The sequence below is a fragment of the Podarcis erhardii genome (genome assembly GCF_964252035.2).
Source record: "Podarcis erhardii genome assembly, chromosome: 13".
In the NCBI taxonomy this organism is placed as follows: Eukaryota; Metazoa; Chordata; class Lepidosauria; order Squamata; family Lacertidae; genus Podarcis; species Podarcis erhardii.
The window spans coordinates 40,861,828-40,875,463 of record NC_138502.1 but is presented as its reverse complement, the minus strand read 5'-3'; the positions used below and the strand labels follow the sequence as shown (position 1 = coordinate 40,875,463).

The window sequence follows — 13,636 nt, the reverse complement described above, 5'->3', positions numbered from 1 at the left end:
CTAGAAAAGAACAAAAAATATCCTCAGGGCCCCATGCCCTAGAGCGGCTGTCTATCCCGACGATTTTGAGATATTTCTTCCTTCGCAGGGCCATGGTTTGGGAAAAGTTTTGGCCAAGCAGCAATCCAGCGGTGCCATGATAAAAAGCAAAATGTGCAGGTATGCTGTGACCTTCTGGGGCAGGGGAAGGGTTTCCGAGTCCTCTTGCCGGCTGGAGGAGGAAGGCCTGATTTAGGTATTCCTATAGTTTTATGGGGAGGGTTTCTCTTTGGTCCCCCTGGGCAGGACAAAGGGTGTGATTCTCTCCCATGCCAACACCACATCCCAAGGTTGGGCCAGGGCAGTTTTAGGATGGCAGGACCAGTGTGCTCACATTGGGCACCATGCTGCAGAGGGGGCCAAAACCACGCTGAAGAACAAGAGGGAGGGGTGCCAAACTTTAGCATTTCACAGGGCGCCATTGACATTTCAGAGCCCAATGTCCACCCTGGTTGGGAATACTTCTGTGGAGTTGAATCCCAGAATTCTCCCCACCCACATCCTCCCTAGAAAAAAGGGGGGGGGAATCAATGTTTGGTACAGAACCTAGGTACTACGCCCTCACTAAAGGAGATTGTTTGGATGATTCACTAAATGATTGTTGGATGAGCTTATGGCCTCAAATTCTCTTTCTCTGTAAGACAGAGTTGTTCTGCCTGGCCTTTGGCTTGGAGCCAATTTGATGCCCTCCCTCTCTTTCTTTTTCCTGTTCTCCTGCATTTTAATATTTTAATGTTTCAATATTTTAATGTTGTATTTTAATCTTGTTTTTAAGTTTTAAGTTGTATTCATTCAACTTGTTTTTATTATTGCTTGTTAGCAGCCCTTAGCCCGGCCTTGGCTGGGGAGGGCGGGGTATAAATAAAAATTATTATTATTATTAATCTTATATGCTGCTTTATTACAAAAATCATGACTAGACCTCTGATCCTAAACTGAATAGATATTTGCCCAACCACCCCCTCCAGAACCCACGCTCTCAACTGCCTCTCAACTGCCTCGCATTCAAACTCCCTTTCAAATCCTCATCCAATCACCACTCACCCCCAGAATTCCACACTCTCCCTTTCCCCCTCCCTCCCTCCTTGACATCCCCATAGTAATTCTAATACTACTAACCCTATTACATTCTTTTTTTATATAAGTTTTTTTGTTCAAAATTAAAACAAAACATATTATCCAAAAACACATCATCCTTGTTTTTCCCCCATTTCTCCTTCCTCCTCCCACACAAAACCTACCCCCCCACCGACTTCCCTCAGTTCCAGTCTTTGCTTTCTCTGAGACTGCTGTTTTCTGCATGTTACAAAGCGGTATAGCTCCTCAAACTATTTGGCTGATGATTATCAATAAAACGTTTGTGGATGTTTATTCAAAACCTGTCACAGCCCTTGGAGGTATTTAAAGGGCTGCATTTTGTTTTGTTTTTTTTAATAAATATTTATTAAGGTTTTACTAAATCATAAGTACACAAGAACACAATACAACAACAACAACAAAAAGAAAAAAAAGAAAAACAAAAATACACAGTACAAAAATACGCAGTACAAAAAACAAGATAGAAAGAAAAAAAGAGAAAATCCATTTTTTTAAACTTTAAAACTCATTAGCTTGTTTCTTTGACCTCCTCGCACCTCCCCTTTTTGTATTCCCATTTACATAATCAAATTCAGCAAATCCTTACCCTCTTTCATTTCTCATCATTAACTTTATATCTTAACATATTACAGCTGTAATATGTTAAGAAAGGGCTGCATTTTGTGGCTCTCATATCCATGTCCTGAGAGAGAGAGAGAGAGAGAGAGAGAGAGTGCAAAACGTTTCTCTCTCCCCTTTCTCCACCCCATGCAGAACTGCAAGGGGTCAGTGCATCTGGCTGGGAAGAAGATGGTCGGAGTTTGGAGCCCAGCCAGGGCTGGCTGTGGGCAGGATCCTGGCATTGCCGGGGGTTGGACTAGATGACCCTTGGCATCCCTTCCAACTCTACCATCAAGCGGCCAAAGGAAGGGGCGGGGGAGCAAGATGCAGAAACAGGGGAGGCACAACCACACACCCCAACGGCACCCTCTGGCCTGACCCACGGTGGCCCCATCCCAGCCCACTTTGACCCCCCTGATTTTATTTTTCTTAATGCAGCTGCCTGACAGCCCAGCAGCCCGGCCTCTGTTTCCAAGCTGATGTCACAAAGTGTTGTTTTGTAAGCAAGGCGTCCTTCTGAAACATTTGAGATTCATAGGAACACTCTCCCCACCAGTGGCTTCCAGCAAGAGATTGCATCTTCCTTAGGAGAGAGGCAGGCCAGAACAAGGGGGGAAAGGCTCACAGTTCAGGTAGGTGGAAATGCCAATTGACTGCCCCATATTATAGGAATGCTTCCTTCCTGTGTGTGTCCCCCCCCCCCAAATGTGCCAGCCTGGTGCTAGCATGGCTGGGAGCCAGGCGCCTACTAATGTCTCCATTTTCTTTGCAGTGAGGGAGCCTTTCCCCTTTGTTCTGGTGAAATCCCTGGAGAGACGTGAGGACCCTCAGGTACTGGGGCAGAGGGAAGGAAGGTGTCCTTCTGAAATACCTTTTGGGGTTCGTAGGAACACTCTCCCTACCTGTGGCTTTGTACAGTGGTGCCTCGCAAGACGAAAATAATCCGTTCCGCGATTCTCTTCGTCTAGCGGTTTTTTCGTCTTACGAAGCAAGCCCATTGACGGCTTAGCGGATTAGCGCTATTAGTGGCTTAGCGGCTTTTAGCAGCTTAGCGGCTTATCGGATCAGTTGATAAGCGGCTTAGCGGCTTAGAAAAAGGGCGGGAAGGGAAAAAACCCGCAGGAACTCGCAATACATTTTCGTCTTGCGAAGCAAGCCCATAGGGAAATTCGTTTTGCGAAGCGCCTCCAAAACGGAAAACCCTTTTGTCTAGCGGGTTTTCCATCTTGCGAGGCGTTCGTCTTGCGGGGCACCACTGTAATAGGAATTTTATGGTCTTAGATATATGGTAATGTTCGTAAGTGTACCAACCAAGCACATACATAGATCAGCACAGGAAGGCCAACCTGGAACCATTTTGATTCCTAAACTGACCAAATCTTTTCTCTGCAAGGTCAAAATGGAAAAGCCTCCCCATTGTCTTTTCCTTCACAAATCCTGTCTGTGTTTGAATAGGGTGTGAGCCTGTGACTGGCCCAGGAACTAAGTATTTATCATTACAAAAGACTGGCCAGGCTCCCCAGGAAATCCAATCAAGTAACCTGCCAGACAGGAGATAAACAAGGACAAGAGAAAAACAACATTTAAATTTCTGTGATGTAGGTGTGATGTATCTGAGGGGTGGTCTTAGGTTACACCCCTTCTGTGATGTATGTATGATGTTTCTGGGGGTGGTCTTGATCTACAGGGTGGCAATTTCAAAAGTCTTTATAAGGCCTTGCACACCATTTTTCTGGGTCCTCCTCCTTTCCTGCTGGTGAGGGGAGCACCCTGTTGCAACAGATCAACAAAGATCAAGCTTGCTAGCTGCTTTGCTTCTCAATATTCTCTGACTGGCCTCTGTTATTTTCTCCTACCAATAGGGAACCGATGTAAGGACTCTGTGTGGGCTCTTGGATACCCCATAAGGGAAAAGGGCTATTTTTGTTTACAACAGCTTCCAGGAAGTGCTTTTCAGAAGCATTCTGGACCGTCCAGAGGGGCTGGGAGCTGGGGGCACTGTCATACAGTGGTTCCGCTCCTTCCTCCTGGGCCGTGTTCAGAAAGTGGTGGTGGGGGATGAGTGTTCAGACCCCTGGGCTCTCACTTGTGGGATACCTCAGGGTTCTGTCCTCTCCTCCATGCTTTTCAACATCTACATGCAGCCACTGGGAGAGATCATCAGGGGGTTTGGGCTGGGTGTTCATCAGTATGCAGATGACACCCAGCTCTACCTCTTTTTCAAATTGAAACCAATGAAGGCGGTGAAGGTCCGGTGTGAGTGTCTGGAGGCGGTTGGAGGATGGATGGTGGCTAACAGATTGAGGTCGAATCCTGACAAGACAGAAGTACTGTTTCTGGGGGACAGGAGGCAGGCAGGTGTGGAAGACTCCCTGGTCCTGAATGGGGCAACTGTGCCCCTGAAGGACCAGGTGCGCAGCCTGGGAGTCATTCTGGACTTGCAGCTGTCCATGGAGGCACAGGTCAATTCTGTGTCCAGGGCAGCTGTTTACCAGCTCCACCTGCCCAGACACTGAGGTCTAGCGCCGAGGGCCTTCTGGCGGATCCCTCACTACGAGAAGCCAAGTTACAGGGAACCAGGCAGAAGGCCTTCTTCGTAGTGGCACTTGCCCTGTGGAATGCCCTCCCACCAGATGTCAAAGAGAAAAATAACTACCAAACTTTTAGAAGACATCTGAAGGCAGCCCTGCTTAGGGAAGCTTCTAATGTTTAATAGGTTATTGTATTTTAGTGTTGGAAGGCATGCAGAAACAGCTTGCTCCTCACGCCTCTTCTCCAGCACCCCTTCTCTGTGTGGGCATGGCTCCTTCTCGGCCTTTGGCTGCCAGATCTTTGGTGCAGAAGCAACAGCCAAAGCTTCCTCTGATTAAGACTGCTGCTCAGCTAATTTCTGAGAAAGAGAAGACTTTGGCTGCTGCTTCTGAGCTAGGCTGGCCTGGTCAGAGATGATAATACAACAAAACAACACCACCACAAACTGGCCTATAAGTATAAAACCAAATTTACTAGAATAATAGCTAGAATAGACTTATAACCATTCAGACAACAAACATACTGAAATATGAAGCAGTTTTTCAAAGCAGTTTTTCGAAGATTGAACTGGATGAGATATTCGTCAACGGGTCTTGAGTTGGAAACACAAAGCTGTATGCATGGATCAGTCACGGGAAGGCAAATCAAAGCCACCACCCTGGTGAGAATAATGCAGTGAGCCAAAGGAGACCTGTTCTCCAGATATATTGCAGGTTTCCCGTGATTTCATATTCTCCAGTGTGCTACCCTTACCGTTGTGGCAACACGGGGTTGCCGTTTTGTGACTGGACTTATGCTACTTGTTGAATGGTTCGTTTATCCAGTCTGTATAGCGTTTACGGCACATGTAACTTGTTAAGATAGAGTTGTACATTTATCCACTCCATGTTTACAGTATCTCCAGGCTTTGTCTTGCACATGGCACCTTAGTATTTTTGTTGTTTGAATGGTTACAAGTTTATATCTATTCTAGCTATTATTCTAGTTAACTTGGTTTTATACTTATAAGCCAGTTTGTGGTTTTGTTGTATTATTATTACTGTCACCACATTTGATAGTTTGTGTAAATACGGGGCAGAGATGAGACACTCATACAGAAGGCCAAGTGGGGAAAGCTTGTAGGATAAGGTAGGAGGAAATGCCCCCTTACCAGATCCCCCAGCCTCCTGCCTCAGACTGGAGTTAGCATGGCTGGGAGCCAGACGCCTGCTGATGTCTCCATTCAGGGAAAGATTCAGCCTGGAAGCCATTGCATCCTGGGAGGGACTGGAGCCCAGATGAAGGACTGTTGCCTCAGAAGTAATGGAATGGGGGAAGGAGGGGGCAGGGGCGAAGGAAGGCTAACCGCCACCCGGTGTTGGGGGCAGGACAAACTGCCCAGCAGCACATGGGTGGCACCGCTACGTACGGTGGATGCACGGCGCCACTGTGTATGGAGCACACGCTTGCACCGTACATAATGGCACCGGGCGGTTTGCCGACATAACCGCTCAAGCGCCATACAGACGGCAGCAGGATTCTCCAATCACGGCTGCAGCGGCAGTGGAGTGGTCCTGCGCTCGCAGTGGCAGCAGCGGCAGCAGAGATCCTCCACTCGCGGCTGCAGCGGCGGTGGCACGGATCTTCCACACACAGCTGTGACGGCGCAATGGTGGTGGCTCACGTTGCCATGCCTGGGGGTTGCAGAATGAGGCCCCTGCGGAGTGCCTTCTTGTCACCCCCCCCCCAGAGATGGCACCTGGGGGCAGACTGCCCCCCCACTCCCCCTTCCGCCGCCACTGGGAGGAGGGTGGCCTTAAGAAACACACTAGAAGGGCCTACAGGATCAGGCCAAGGGCTCACCTGGTCCAGTCTCCTCTTCTGCCAGGGGCCACCCAGATGCCACTGAGAAAGCCACAAACAGGATCCGAGCCCAAGAGCCTTCTGCCCACCTGGGACTTCCTGCAACGGCTTTTCTGAAGCATTCTTTCCTCCATCAGGACTAGTAGTCTTTGACCGCCCCCTGCTCCATTCAATCGCCTAATCCTCTTTTAAAGCCTAATCCTCTTTTAAGTCAGAGATGCTCTTCAGCTGCATCTCCTGGTCATCTGATGCTTCCTGCCAAAAGGCAGCTCTTGTGAGCTCCGCAGTGGGATCTGCTTTAAGTCCCTGGGGTGGGTGGGACAGCTGGATGGGCATCTGAGGGGACGTTCTGTCCCTGGTGTTCGGTCTGTGACAGCCCATTCACATGTTCAGGGATTCCTCTCTCGAAGCAGCCCTTAGCGTCGAGTTCTCCCCTGCTTCAAGGACACCTTCTTTCTTGCAGGATCTCCTGTCTGCACTGCTGTGGCTGCTGCCCAAACCACCATGTAAATAGAACAGGTAAGAGGAAGGGAAAATTTGCATGAAGCGGGGAGAACACCCTACCAGTTGAGCGTACATGTTCATGCTGTGGGGGCATTTCTGGGGGGAAAAAGCTTACACTGGGGGACAAGTCCCATTGTCCTTGACCAGAGTACAACTGCGAAGATTACAAAAGTCAGTGGTTTTATGCCCTGCAAATTTGCACAGCAGCATGGTGTGACAGGGCGATAATTGGGGAATCTGCTGACAGTGAGAGCCTGTTCACATGAGAGCCCATACGATATCCTGCTTCTTCCAGAGTCATGACTCCGGGATGAGGCTCCAACTCCAGCTCCCGGGATAAAGGACCAGAGGACATCCCTGTGGTTCCTGGTTGCCATCCCTCGCGCCTCTTCCCCACTGCCCCTTCTCTGTGGGCATGGCTCAGTCTCAGTCCTGTCTGGCGCAGAAGCAGCAGCCAAAGTTTCTTCTCATGCTGGGAACAGCATCTCTGCTCATTTCTGAGAAAGATGAGACTTCGGCTGCTGCTTCTGAGCTAGGCCGGCCGGGACAGAGCCGAGACACCCATACAGAGGCCAAGTGGGAAGAGCTGGTAAGATCAGGTAGGAGGAAATGCCCCCTTCCCAGGTCCCCCACCCTCCTGCCCCAGACTGGGGCTAGCGGGGCTGGGAGCCAGGCGCCGGCTGAGGTCTCCATTTGTTTTGCAGAGAGGGAAAGACTCAGCCTGGGAGCTGCCCACATCCTGGGAGGGACTGGAGCCCAGACGAAGGCCTCTCACATCAGAGGTAATGGGACAAGGGGAAGGAGGGGGGCCTTAGGAAACATACAAGAAGGGCCTGCAGGATCAGGCCAAGGGCTCACCTGGTCCAGCCTCCTCTTCTCCCAGGGGCCACCCAGATGCCACTGGAAAAGCCACAAACAGGATCCGAGCCCAAGAGCCCTCTGCTCACTTGGGACTTCCTTCAACGGCTTTTATGAAGCATTGTTGTCTCCATCAGGACTAGTAGTCTTTGACCCCCCCCCCCTCCGTTCAGTTGCCTCATCCTCTTTTAAAGCATGCAGTCAGCGATGCTCTTCTGCTGCATCTCCTGGTCATCTGATGGTTCCTGCCAAAAGGCGGCTCTTGTGAGCTCCACAGTGGGATCTGCATTCAGTTCCTGGGGTGGGTGTGAGAGCTGGATGGGCGTCTGAGGGGATGTTCTGTCCCTGGCATTCGGTCTGTGAAGGACCATTCACATGTTCAGGGATTCTTCCCTCAAAGCAGCCCTTAGCGTCGAGTTCTCCCTTGCTTCAAAGATCCCTTCTTTCATGCAGGATCTCCTTTGTGGACCGCTGTGGCTGCTGCCATAGCCTCCCACAAAAAGAACAGGTAAGAGGAAGGGGAGTTTTGCATGGGATGGGGAGAACACCCTACAGGGGTCAGCAAGCTTTTTCAGCAGGGGGCCAGTCCACTGTCCCTCAGACCTTCTGGGGGGGGGGCAGACTATATTTTGAAAAATAATAATAATGAACGAATTCCTATGCCCCACAAATAACCCAGAGATGCATTTTAAATAAAAGGACACATTCTACTCATGTAAAAACACGCTGATTCCCAGACTGTCCGCGAGCCAGATTGAGAAGGCAATTGGGCCGGATCCGGCCCCCAGGCCTTAGTTTGCCTACCAATGAAGTTGAGCGTACGTATTCATGCTGTGGATGCGTTTCTGGGAAAAGTTGGACACTGATAGGACGGGTTTAGTAACTGGGGCCCTCCTATAGGTGATGCTGGACTACAACTCCCATGGTCCTTGACCATTGTCCTTTTTCTCCTGCTTTTCAGCCAGACTCCCAGGTGGGTGGTGTTAAAAGTGGAAATTCCCTTTAATATAGTCTGGTTCCTTTAGAGAAATGGAACACCGTACAAAGTGCATTTGACGAAACTTAGATTGTCATGTTGTAGGCAGTGTATACAAAAGGACTGAGGCAGATTCCTGTTTTTTCCTATGTTTACTGATGGCTATGTATTGTTTGTTTTCTAATTTGCAGGAAGGCTTTGAGTGATGCCTGGGGCGGATCAATAAGAGAGGAAATGAAGGCAGGATTTGGGGTGTTTTCCCTCTACTTTGCATATATAGGTGTGATTCAGGTCGCTGTGTTGGTCTGATGCAGTCAAAATATATTTTGATTTTTTTAAAAAAATTGTCCAGTAGCACCTTAGAGACCAACTAAGTTTGTTCTTGGTATAAGCTTTTGTGTGCATGCACACTTCTGTGTAGCCTTGCTTTTGAATCCCTTCCATGTCCCTTGCCCTCATGCCTGCTGATATCTTCATTTGCTTTGCAGCGAGAGAAAGCAGCAGCCTGGGAACCACCTCCCGGAAGGGAATGGAGCCCAGGAAAAGGACAGATGAGTCGCAGGTACAGGGGCAGGTGGAAGGAGGTGTTTCATAACACCTCAGAATGCCCTGCTGGATCAGACTAAGGGCCTGTGAGATTATTCCTACAAAAAGGCGGCTCTTGTGAGCTCCGCAGTGGGATCTGCTTTAAGTCCCTGGGGTGGGTGTGACAGCTGAACGTGTCCCAGGTGATGTTCTGTCCCTGGCGTTCAGTCTGTGGCAGCCCATTCACATAGTATGGGATTCTTCCCTCGAACCAGCCCTTAGTTTAGAGTTCTCCTATGCTTCAAGAATACCTTCTTTCTTCCAGGATCTCCTATATGCACCACTGTGGCTGCTGCCAAAAGAAAAAAGGCCCTGAGTCAGGCACATACAGAAGACCAAGGCGGACTTCCGGTTTTCGTCGCAAAGGGAAGAGGGTTGAGATGTGTGCCGGAGCCTCCTGCTGAAGCCACTCATGTAAAAAGAACAGGTAAGAGGAGGAAGCAACACGGGTGGCGCTGTGGTCTAAACCACAGAGCCTAGGGCTTGCCAATCAGAAGGTCGGCAGTTCGAATCCCCGCAACGGGGTAAGCTCCCGTTGCTCAGTCCCTGCTCCTGCCAACCTAGCAGTTTGAAAGCACGTCAAAGTGCAAGTAGATAAATAGGTACCACTCCGGCGGGAAGGTAAACGGCGTTTCCGTGTGCTGCTCTGGTTCGCCGGAAGCGGCTTAGTTATGCTGGCCACATGACCCGGAAGCTGTACGCCGGCTCCCTCGGCCACTAAAGCGAGATGAGCGCCACAACCCCAAAGTCAGCCACAACTGGACCTAATGGCCAGGGCTCCCTTTACCTTTAAGACAAAGGAAGAGTTGCGTGGGGTGGGGAGAATTATTACCAATACATCCACCTTAGGAGTTATGCTGTCGCCAAGAAAAAGGCCGTAACACCTGCTCCACCTCATTCCCTGCTTGACTGGGAGGGCTATGGACCCGAAGAGTCTGCAGCACCATGGGGAGATCTGCTGCACCAAAATTTTCTAGGCGGTGGTGACACCTTGATCTCAGGCAGTAAAGGGGAATAGAAAATTTGCATGGGGCGAGGAGAACACCCTACAAGTTGAGTGTACGTGTTCATTCCATAGAGGCATTTCTGAAAAAAAGGCTGACAACCACAACAACAACAACAATAATAATAAATTTTATTTATACCCCACCCTCCCTGGCTAGAGCTGGACTCAGGGCTGCTAACACCAGTAAAATTACAGTAGAAACATAATGGGGGGGGGGGAACAATTTAAAATACAGGTTAAAATGCAATTTAAAATGCAGCCTCATTTTAAAAGTAGCCCATATATCAAAACCATAAGGGGAGGGAAACATAAGGGTCAGACTGAGTCCAAACCAAAGGCCAGGCAGAACAGCTCTGTCTTGCAGGCCCTGCGGAAAGATGTCAAGTCCCGCAGGTCCCTAGTGTCTTGAGACAGAGCGTTCCACAAAGTTGGGGCCAGTACTGAAAAGGCCCTGGCCCTAGCTGAGACCAATCTAACCACCTTGCGGCTTGGGACCTCCAAAGTGTTGTTATTTGTGGGCCTTAAGGTCCTCCGTGGGACATACAAAGAGAGGCAGTCCTGTAGGTACAAGGGTCCTAGGCCGCATAGGGCTTTAAAGGTCAAAACCAGCACCTTAAATCTGACCCTGTACTCCACCAGGAGCCAGTGCAGCTGGTAAAGCACTGGATGAATGTGCTCCCACAGCAAGGATCCCATAAGGAGCCCCGCCGTGGCATTCTGCACCCGCTGGAGTTTCTGGGTCAGCTTCAAGGGCAGCCCCACATAGAGCGAGTTGCAATAATCAAGCCTGGAGGTGACTGTCGCATAGATCACTGTGGCCAGATCAGGGCGAGAAAGGTAAGGGACCAACTGCTTAATACGGCAGAGATGGAAAAATGCCACCTTTGCTGTGGCTGCAACCTGTGCCTCCATGGAAAGGGAGGAGTCAAAGGTTACACCCAAGCTCGGCTTTGGGAACTTGGGGCCCTCCTACAGGCGATGTTCGGCTACAACTCCCATTGTCCTTGACCATTGTCCTTTTTCTCCTGCTTTTCAGCCAAACAACCAGGTGGCCACGCTGCAGGCTGAAGTTCTGGCACCTTCCAAACCAAGGCTTAGTCTTAGAACCAGTTTCTTTTGTTTGTTTGTTTGTTTGTTTGTTTGTTTGAAATAATTTTCAATAAACGTTTTCTTGGGTTACGAAAGTATGTTCCTTGTCTCTTTTTTCAAGTCATGTTTTCTACAAATCGATGTTCAGCGTTTGTGCGTGGGGCTTTCCATCCTCGGCACTCACAGACTGAACAAAATTGCAATGTATCTCAACAGAATTAGAATGTTATGCAAAAGGGGGGCTACGTTTCCCAGCACAATTCAAAGTGTTGGTGCTGAGCTTTAAAGGCCGTAAACAGCCTCGGTCCAGTATACCTGAAGGAGCATCTCCACCTTCATCGTTCTGCCCGGACACTGAGGTCCATCTCCAAGGGCCTTCTGGCGATTTCTTCGCTGCGAGAAGCCAAGTTACAGGGAACCAGGTGGAGGGCCTTTGTTGGCAAGGTGACGTCTCTGCTTTTTAAGATGCTGCCTAGGTTTGTCATTGCTCACAACAAAAGTAGCATTAAAAACTATGCAGGGAAAATACTGTTATACATTTGCAGGAGATCCTAAACACTAGAAATTGATCGATGGTAGGATTTTGATTAATTTGGATATCAATGAAAGGAGAAGCTGCAGGACTGTGCTGGACAAGGAATCTCTGGGCTGACTTTTGCAAACCAGGCTGGCCGGTCTAGCAAAGAGTAAATCTGTTAATACACCTGAGCTTGGTGGGCGCACAACCCAACTGGGAACTGGGGATGAGCCCCAAATGTATAGTGGGTACACAGGCTATGGTTTCAATGGAAAGGTTTCTAGCAGGCTTTATCTCACACAGGGCAGGAGCATAGTGAGATTAATTTTGTATTATTGGTTTGCACCATCACTGTGTGTGACCCTTTAAAAAGAGGTTACTGGAATAGACATTGACAGGAAAATAAACATCTTGAAGAACAGCACCATCTGGGGGGCAAAAATATAACTACAGGAATAATATTAAGGAAATTTTAAAACACAGAGGGGAGAACATATAACACAGAAATAGGCGTTTCCCTCCTCTTTTTTCCTTCAGCTCCTTTCTAATACCACCCTAGAAAGAAGGGGTGGAAAATATCGAATAATCCAGAAGGGAATGGACTTAGGTAAAGGTAAATGGACCCCTGACCATTAGGTCCAGTCGTGGCCGACTCTGGGGTTGCGGCGCTCATCTCGCTTTATTGGCCAAGGGAGCCAGCGTACAGCTTCCAGGTCATGTGGCCAGCATGACTAAGCCGCTTCTGGCGAACCAGAGCAGCGCACGGAAATGCCGTTTACCTTCCCACCGGAGTGGTACCTATTTATCTACTTGCACTCTGATGTGCTTTCGAACTGCTAGGTTGGCAGGAGCAGGGACTGAGCAACGGGAGCTCACCCCGTCGCGGGGATTCGAACCGCTGACCTTCTGATCGGCAAGTCCTAGGCTCTGTGGTTTAACCCACAGCGCCACCCACGTCCCTGGAATGGACTTATAATTATTTATTTTAGGGGAGTTCCCTAGAAGTTATAAAACACCGAGAGACAACTGAAAAGGAAGAACGGAGGAGACAGAAATCCAGTGGGATCAAAGAAAGCCCAACCAACAAGCAGTTTTGCGACAGCCTTGAATCACCAACGAAGAGTCTCAATTATAGAAAGTGAAAGCAACATGGACTTGAAAGGACTTATTGCAGCTTATTGCTTATATGGAAAGAATGGAAAAAATTCTAGGTGAAAAAATGACAATATTGGATGGAAATATCAGGATATTAGATGGGAAAATGGAAAATATGGGAAGATTGAAAAAAATTCGAATTTAATAATGGAACTTTCTAACCAAGTAAACCAAATGACAATTAAACATAAAAGACTTAGAAACAACAGTCCAGGAAGTCAAAGTGAAGAGGCAGAAACAAGATGAAGTTATATATAAAAAAAAACCAAATAGATCAAAAAAGAGATGAAAAGGTATCTCTCAAAACAGAATTGCAAGGGGTCAGTGCATCTGGCTGGTAAGAAGATGGTTGGAGTTTGGAGCCCAGCTAGGGCTGGCTGTGGGCAGGATCCTGGCATTGCTGGGGGTTGGACTAGATGACCCTTGGAGTCCCCTCCAACTCTGCCATGCTATGATTCTATCAAGCAGCTAAAGGAACGGGCAGGGGAGCAAGATGCAGAAGAAGGGGAGGCACAACCACACACCCCAACAGCACCCTCTGGCCTGACCCACAGGGGCCTCATCCCAGCACACTTTGCCCCCCCCCCCAGTTTTATTCTTCTTAACTGAGCTGCCTGACAACCCAGCAGCCTGGCCCCTGTTTGTCATCCTATGTCACAAAGTGCTGCTTTGCAAGCAAGACTTATATTGCCCTGCAGGAGGGATGCCTGTCAGATGATGGTGAGAGACTTGGCAAGACAGTTGTGCCTGAAAGAACAGTTTCAGGTTAAGTACGGACCTCTGGAACGAATGAAGTACTTAACCTGAGGTACCACTGTACATTAGTTGAAATTGG

At 48.9% G+C, this 13,636-nt stretch overlaps 1 protein-coding gene across 2 annotated transcripts; it reads left to right on the top strand.

Annotated features, from left to right (window-relative positions):
- The first annotated feature begins 1,270 nt into the window (after positions 1-1,270).
- Positions 1,271-11,224, top strand: LOC309328225 (uncharacterized protein). Of its 2 annotated transcripts, XM_081838286.1 has the most exons (10): positions 1,271-1,352; positions 2,176-2,369; positions 2,510-2,568; positions 6,911-7,214; positions 7,320-7,397; positions 7,927-7,981; positions 8,641-8,740; positions 8,938-9,011; positions 9,300-9,461; positions 11,077-11,175. In XM_081838286.1, exons 4-9 carry the CDS (start codon positions 7,031-7,033, stop codon positions 9,436-9,438), a joined length of 630 nt encoding a protein of 209 aa, XP_081694412.1. In that variant the 5' UTR covers positions 1,271-1,352; positions 2,176-2,369; positions 2,510-2,568; positions 6,911-7,030; the 3' UTR covers positions 9,439-9,461; positions 11,077-11,175. The 2 variants fall into 2 exon arrangements, with proteins under 2 accessions (XP_081694412.1, XP_081694413.1); XM_081838287.1 differs by lacking the exons at positions 1,271-1,352; positions 8,938-9,011; positions 9,300-9,461 and having other exon boundaries at positions 1,908-2,369; positions 11,077-11,224.
- The last annotated feature ends 2,412 nt before the right edge of the window (positions 11,225-13,636 follow it).